This window comes from Etheostoma spectabile, chromosome 6 (genome assembly GCF_008692095.1).
Source record: "Etheostoma spectabile isolate EspeVRDwgs_2016 chromosome 6, UIUC_Espe_1.0, whole genome shotgun sequence".
Taxonomy (NCBI): domain Eukaryota; kingdom Metazoa; phylum Chordata; class Actinopteri; order Perciformes; family Percidae; genus Etheostoma; species Etheostoma spectabile.
Window position 1 is genome coordinate 16274631 of NC_045738.1, and position 7778 is coordinate 16282408.

General features: G+C 47.4%; 1 protein-coding gene across 1 annotated transcript; it reads left to right on the plus strand.

Moving 5' to 3' along the window:
- Positions 1–5825, plus strand: mex3a (mex-3 RNA binding family member A). The gene is made up of 2 exons (XM_032519525.1): positions 1–1001; positions 4232–5825. The coding sequence occupies exons 1-2, from the start codon at positions 581–583 to the stop codon at positions 5380–5382; spliced, it is 1572 nt and encodes a 523-aa protein (XP_032375416.1). The 5' UTR covers positions 1–580; the 3' UTR covers positions 5383–5825.
- The last annotated feature ends 1953 nt before the right edge of the window (positions 5826–7778 follow it).

Genomic DNA, 7778 nt, shown 5'->3' on the forward strand with positions numbered 1-7778 from the left:
GACATCATCTTTTCAGCAGCACAGCTAGACGACCATGTGCGCACTGTACTTGCACCGTTTGATACGCAACTGTTTACATCCTGGATGGCTATTCTTATATAAATCGCCGAAATGCGGTTTTCAGGCTGCAGCCCTAGAGCCTGTGCACGAGTCTGCGTTAACAGGAGTGCGGCGCGGGAGGTAAACGATGAGGTATTTTCTTCTTTTCTATAGGTGACGGGAGGCAGCTTGATTTGGAATGCCACGGGCACGGGAACCTGAGACGGAATGGTAGGCTACGACGGGAGGGCGGCTCGTTTTGTCTCGGCGAGGAGGGGAGCTGTGTAAACCAGACTGGGTGGAGCAACACATCGCCCGCCCCATCTCTCGTGCAGACGGCCTTGTGTCCCGTTTGCCTGGAGTTCGGAGAGAGACTACTGTACTGAAAGTCTGGCGGACAGAGAGAGAGGGGGCCGGTCTATGGGAGGGACTAGCGCAAAGGGGGGATTTGGAAGGAGGAGGGGGCGAGGAGGAGGCGGCACGGGTGCTGTTTCTCCAGTCTCTTTCCCCTGTCTTTGTCTCACACACTCTTTTGTTAGCCATGCCTAGCCTGCTGGTTCTAGCAGGGATCATGGAGAAAAATGGGGGCTTCGCCGGGGATCTGGCCGGCTCCGGCTTCGGAGGCGAAGGTCTCCTTGTGCCGCCCGACGAGGAGGAAGACGACTCCCGTGCCCTCAGGGTCGCACTGGGCCAGTTGTCTCTGCTGGGGCTCGGGGAAGGCGAGGACGGCGGCGGAGCCCCAACAACAGGAGTACAGGACCGGAGTAACAATAACAACAACCACCACAACCACACGAACAACGTCGGGGGTGGCGGAGACACGGCGATTCTGCAAGGGAAAAGCAAGTTGTGCGCCCTGTACGAGAGCTCCTCAAGTGAGACGAAAGGACGAGGCTGCAACATAACAGAATGCGTCCCAGTGCCCAGCTCTGAACATGTGGCCGAAATAGTGGGGAGACAAGGTAAACCGCTGGCTTGCAAATTATTTCCCTCCAAACTTGTGCTTTTAACCCGCTAACAGTGCTGCATTATCCCCGCCGTGGTTTCCCGTGTGCTTTGTTTTTTGTTCTCTAACTGTTACCTGGTGCTATTTGACAAAGAAAAGGGAGTGGTGTGTGTGCTCGCGTGTTTTTTTTTGTACTCCCCCGAGACATCAGCCTCCCACTTTTTTTTCTGCTAGCAAGTTCTCGTGTTCTTATCATTACACACATACATTGAAACAAGTCGCTCGCTTCTTGGTGTTTATTTCTGTCTTTAAGTGAATTTGCACAGAGGCACAAGAGAGCCCCGTTTCCTCCTGGGCGAATTATTCTACATCCACGCCATCAATGTCAGCGCACAGACACACACACACACACACACACACACACACACACACACCGGAGCACGGAGAGCACTTGCTTCCTTTGTCGTCTGAGACGCGCCAGACTGTTCAAAAAGGCAACGTGCAGCTGGCGAAGAGAGGAATGTCTTACACTTTGAATTCATGGCTAAGAAAATAACCAAACATACCCATTTGGTCTCAATGGTGGGCGATGTTTTGCCTCTTTCCAGGTTTATTCAGCTCGTTGTTTATCTTGCGCACTGCCCCAGTGACACAATAGAGCAAGCGTGGTCCACTGTTTTTTTTCTTTTCTTTCTTTTTCTTCAAATGAGGGGAGTTGGAAAGTTCAATTCCAGACCCTGTGCAGATTTTGCTCGTTTTTCCTACAGTTCTTTTTTTTTTTTTTTTTTTTTATTGAACAAGACCTGAAGTTGAATGACAGCAGCTGTCAAACAAGGTGTGAAAGTCAAGTCGGGGGGGGGGGGGGTGACGGGAGGGGCGCATTTAAGACAGTGTTCCACTCGGCACACGGGATGCCTTAAAGGGTGACTCAGCGAGAAGTTGCACCAGAAGTGGCAGTTCTTTTTTTTTTTTTTTATGAAAAAAAAAACAACCACATTTGCAGTAAAGATGTAGTCAGGTGACAATATTTATGCACAATGGAGCTTGAACCTAAGTTGGTTTTTAAAGCCAGAAGTAGATGTTTCATCTTGAGCTTGGTGGTGGTGTTTATGTGGCTGCACCCATTAACTGTTGTGATGAACGCATGGGTGAGAGGGGCAGAACAAACACGGAAGGGCAGTATAGCATCTAAAAGCTGAATGGGAGTCACGCCTTGGAGCTCAACACAAGGGGCTCCTCATGAGCGCCACTTCACTGCACACTCTCAATACCACATGGTTGCCTGTCAGGAGAGGGAGAAATTGGGGGGTTGGATTGAGAGAAGCACAAAGACTGCAGGGTGGCTAAGGTAGGATCAGCAAATCCTAATTTATCTTGCAACAAAAACAAACAGCTTTGAATTATGTGACATGGCGTTCAAATAAGTTGAGATGGGTTCTTGCTTTTTAAACAAATACCCCCCTTTCTTGCTCCACTGCTGTGGTAATGTGGACTTAGTTTGTGCTGCTAAGTGCCCCTTGTCTCCCATTGCGGATCCTGTTCTTTACTCTGAAGTGTAAGTTTTGAATTTTAATGGGGTAACTGAAGACAGCCGGAGGGTGGATCCAGTGAGCACAAGTACAGCGAGAGTGCCCTTTTTCCTTGGCCCGGGAAGAGGTGCTGATTTGGGGGGATTTGAGATGAGCTGCGTTTTGATTCAGGCCCTTCGTTTGTTGGCGCTACGTACACACCCCCTTCTTCTCGGCACCGTGCATCACAGGCCGCATGGTGAATCTGGCAAACAGAGCATCCTGTCTGAAGAAACGGTTGGATATGATTGTTTTCTCCTGTCAAAGTCACAGACATTGATTCCCGAGGATGCTCTTGTACCTTCCTCCGGCGCTCCAAGGATCAAGGGTGGCTTTGTTTTGAATCCCAGGCACCTCTCACAACACAACACAGTTCAACAGTTGCAAAAATAAATGCACCTCCAGTGGCCTTAATTTATGGTAGCGATGAATTAATCTTAGCCTATTTTGCTTGCAGAGAATTCTTTGACTCATTAATTTAGGCAAATTAAAAGGTGCAATGTAGTTTGACAAAAGGAATTTGGCAGTTGCTCTTTGATCCTCCATGGCACAAACTGGTCTAATAGCCTAATACCAAGCAATAGCCACAAAGGGCATGTTAGAATTTTGGGTATGAGCAATTCTAAACCCTCACAAGATAACTATCCTTCTGTCTGTACCCCTGGTCTCTTAGAAAAAAGTGTTCCTGAACAAAGTAGGCCTATTTGGTAGCAGAAGCGACATTTGTCTTCACACTTAAGGTGTCTTTGAACCTTTTGATAACCCGCTGCTGTGGTTTTCAGATAGCTAATGCAATGATTTGGGATCTGAAGCACCTGGAGTCTGGTAAGATGTGCTCAGATTTGTTCACTGAATAGATGCCTGATAGTTCTTGTTTGCCCAAAGAGTCTTTTATAAGACACGGCCGAGACGAGAAAGGCACGTCAGAGCCGTCAATATATGTGGATATCTTAATATAGGAGCTGCCTGAATTTCTGAATGAAAACTGACCCGAGGAATGCTCTGTACATTCTTTATGGAGTGTAATATAAACACTGTCTTACCATGTTCCTCTTACGCTTTATCCATAACGGTTACTAATTTACTGTATGTTCTGTTTCATTTCAATGCCGGGTAATTTGTCATGAAATAGCATTAACCCGCACTCTCTCACATCAAGACTCTGCCTTAAAAGCATTTAATAGTGTCAAATATTGCTTGCTTAACAAAAACAGGGCAGATGTAGAGCAATAAATGGGCCCAAAATAAAGCATGTGTGAGTTAACTGTATTGTATTGTAAGTTCAAGGAGAGGTCAGGAAGTGATTGCATCTGCTGTAGCTCTTACAGCCCTGCAAAACAGTCATGTCTGATGCTGGCCAATACCTCTGCATCGTCCATGTATCTCAGTAGGATTCTGATTTAGAGCTTATAAGTGCACTGAATAAGTACACTAATGCTTAAGTGCTGGAAACCTCATAAATCATGGTAATTACTGTGTATCCTTTGCCAGTAAAGAGCTGCAACATATTAAGTTAAACTGCTCACAATTGGTAAATAAATCAGAATTTTGAGGATTTATGATAGCTCAGGTTGAGAACAAAGGGTGTTATCACCTTTTAACCTGATTTGTGTGTCACAAAATGTAACCGATGTATCACCATTTACTTATTTTAAAATGTATGTTGTTGACTCTGCAGGTTGCAAGATCAAAGCCCTGCGGGCCAAGACCAATACCTACATCAAAACCCCCGTTAGAGGAGAGGAGCCTGTCTTCTTAATCACTGGCCGGAAGGAGGATGTTGCACTGGCCCGCCGTGAAATCATCTCTGCTGCAGAGCACTTCTCCATGCTCCGGGCATCTCGCAACAAGCTGGGAGTGTCGTTTAGCGGCTCCCCGCCCACACCTTTGCCAGGTCAGACCACCATTCAGGTGAGAGTGCCATACCGTGTCGTGGGGCTGGTAGTGGGGCCTAAAGGCTCCACCATCAAACGCATCCAGCAGCAAACCTGTACTTACATCGTCACTCCCAGTCGAGACCGCGACCCTGTCTTTGAAATCACAGGGTCGCCCAGCAACGCCGAGCGGGCCCGCGAGGAGATTGAAGCACACATCGCCTTCCGAACAGGAGGCCTGCACGACCACAATAATGAAAATGACTGTCTGGGGCCGAATGGTGGAAGCAGCCCAGCGGGCAGCAGTGGTGGTCTGGAGAGCCGGCTACAGCAGGTGTGGGGGCTGCAGGGGGGCCAGCGCAAGCCTCTCACCAGCAGCTACCGCCAGAACTTCTCAGATGCCATGGTTGGAGGGGGAGGAGGAGGAGGTGAGGGAGGGGGAATCTACAACAAGAGCAACTTCTCCAGCTCCGGGGAGAAGCCTTGCTCTTATTTTGGATCAGAGGGTACCCAGAGCTGGGGCGATCCCGACTACCCCAAACAGGTGGCCTTCTACGCCCAGCAGCGGTCCAAGAGCTTTGGAGGCCTACCACTCCCCCTGACCAGACTCTCCCCTGGCTTACCCGAGTCCTGCGGAGGTGGAAGCAACAACAACTCTTCAGTCACCAGCATTGTGCCCATATCCGGCTCACCTCATGCCCAGGCCCGCCGCGCCCACAGTGAGCCCACGTCAGCCGGTGAGGGTTTCCCAGGCCGTCTGCCAGTGCCGGACTCGCCACCGGCCACTGTGCGGGACTGCATGACCTGCTTTGAAAGCAAAGTGACGGCTGCCTTGGTGCCCTGTGGCCATAACCTCTTCTGCATGGAGTGTGCCATCCGAATCTGTGAGCTCAACCACCCGGAGTGCCCAGTGTGCCACACCCAGGTCACACAGGCCATCCGAATATTCTCTTAAGGAACCCCATCAGTTTTTATCATTAGTTTTGTCAGTATTTGTTTAATAATTATTTACTGTTATTATGATTATTATTATAATACACATTTTTGTTTTTCAGAAAATTTACAATCAAGCAGATATTTTAGAAGGCACTGCTTGCTTTACTAAAAAGTATAAGAAATATTTTTAAGTTTTTCTTTTATATATATATATGCATATATATTTTATAAAAGTTTTGTTTATAAGAGAAGTATAGTACCTTGCATTTTCAGTTTTTTGACTGCTGCTGTTTTTCATTCATGAATCACAGTGTAGGCAGAGGTAGACAGTAATGTGAACATTTTATTATTCAAATTTTTTATTTTACCATGAAGTGGGTTTATATGGAAGGAAGAAGATGATTGTTGAGGTACCCAATCTGCACCTGACTGACCCAGAAAGTTAATGTTGTTATCACGAGGGGAAAACCAGAATTTCCATTGCACCTTACAATCATCTTGGTCTAAAATAGGATTTTTAATCATACCTTGAATTATTGGGAGCTGATGTGAAGGTGAATTCTGCTTTTTCAGTTTTTACTGTGATTGTGGTTTGATATAATTGGCCCAAATAGATATTCATTTTAGCTTAATGAAAATGTGAATAGATTGGTTCGAGTCAAAGCTTTGTAATCTTTACACGAAAACAAAAGACAGCCCCCTTATTTCATTTTTACACCTTAAAGTCTTATAAAGCAGATTGATGCTACAAATAGGACATTGCATCATTTATTTATTGATAATTGGTTACATTTTATTGGTATCATCATTCACAGAGATAGATGAAAGTTGTATGAAGTATGAGTAACCAGTTTCCAGTAACCATTGGTTACACTCTGGTCACTGCAGTTTGTGGAAAAGAGTCAGTAATGCTTGCTCCTCGTGGCACTTGAAAAGCATGTGGTTGGCTTAAAGCACTGATTTAATTTGAGGCCGAAAGCCTTGGAATTCATCCAGTTGGCTAGTTCTCGATATCTGTCTCCCCAATGGACTCGTTTCAAAGCCACCTTAACCGTGCTTTATTGTCTTGTGTGGTCATTTGGCCACAGTCGCCGAACGATATAGGACGCTGCAAGAGCTCCAGTCAACAAGCATTTCAACATAGACAGTGTAAATAAAGAGGAGAATTAGTATGTGGACAGAAGCCGAGTAAAATGTTTCCTGAATCAGCAGCAGACTCTGATTAAAATAGTTGACACTGTAAAATACGGAGTCCCAAATCAGTAATCCTTACTCCACGTCCCCCATTATGTGTGAGCTCCAAGGGGCCAGCTGTCTCCCCTGCAATTAGCAAAGCTGTACAGGAGCAGGTGTTTCACGGCACACTGTAGCTGTGACCTCAAGTTGGAGGTTTCGATTAGCCCCCTTTCTTTCTCTCTTTTCTTTGGGAGTGGCTTTTATGTCTCCCCCTGCTTACAGTTTGATCGTTTGCTTTCGAAGGCCTCTCTGTCTGGGGTGTATTGTCTGGGCCCGGTAGCGGCGTGGGCTGCAGAGTGCTCGGACACGGCCTGGATCTACTCATTGATAATTAGGCAAATGGGTAGGTCCAGGTGCGGACCGTGTGGGGACTCTGGAGCTGTATAAGGGGGACGACCGGGTCCTGCAGCGAACCCCATACTTCCCCCGCCCCACTGTTACAAGCACAGAGGGGGCTGGATGGTCGGGATGCAGCTGGGCGAATAGGACCCCCTCCTTCCACTCCCTCCTGCCCCTTCCTCCCCCCTTTTCCTCTCCTTTTCTGCTGCTCTGAGCTATCCCTACTGGGGAGAGGGGGCCTCCTTTGTCCCAAAACACACACACACACAGACAAAGAATTTGAAAGACACTAGCTGAATTTGGCAGCGCCTGTGAAATGAGGGGAGGCTTAGGAGCAAAATAAATTATCTACAGTTATCAGGAGACACCCCAGTTACCTGTTTTCAATGTTAATGTGCTGTAGATTCTTTACCAAATTATGAAAATGTACACATGCAAAAGAAAAATTGCGTGATCTCATCACACGGGGTGCAGCATTAACTCCCCCTCCACTCCCCAACCGCACCGCCCTGAAATTTGGATAGGGTTCCTGTTTGTGTGACAGCGCCAGTGCAGATCATGTCAGCTCGCTACTGTATGGGACACATCCTGCAGCTGCCCCTTCACTATGGACACCCGGGCTTCAGCCAATGGCAGCCCCCCCCCCTCGCTTTGAGCTTCCAGAATGAAATCAGACAATTGTAATTGACAGGAAAGCAGAGGAAACGCCCCATTTAACCAGCACTCATGCTGAATCAAATTACACACCCTCTGCGTCTGCCTTAGCCCCAGCCTGGGGATTTCTGAGGGCTGGAGGAGAGCGGATGGGGGTAGGGATTAAAGCTGTTGAATGATAGGAGG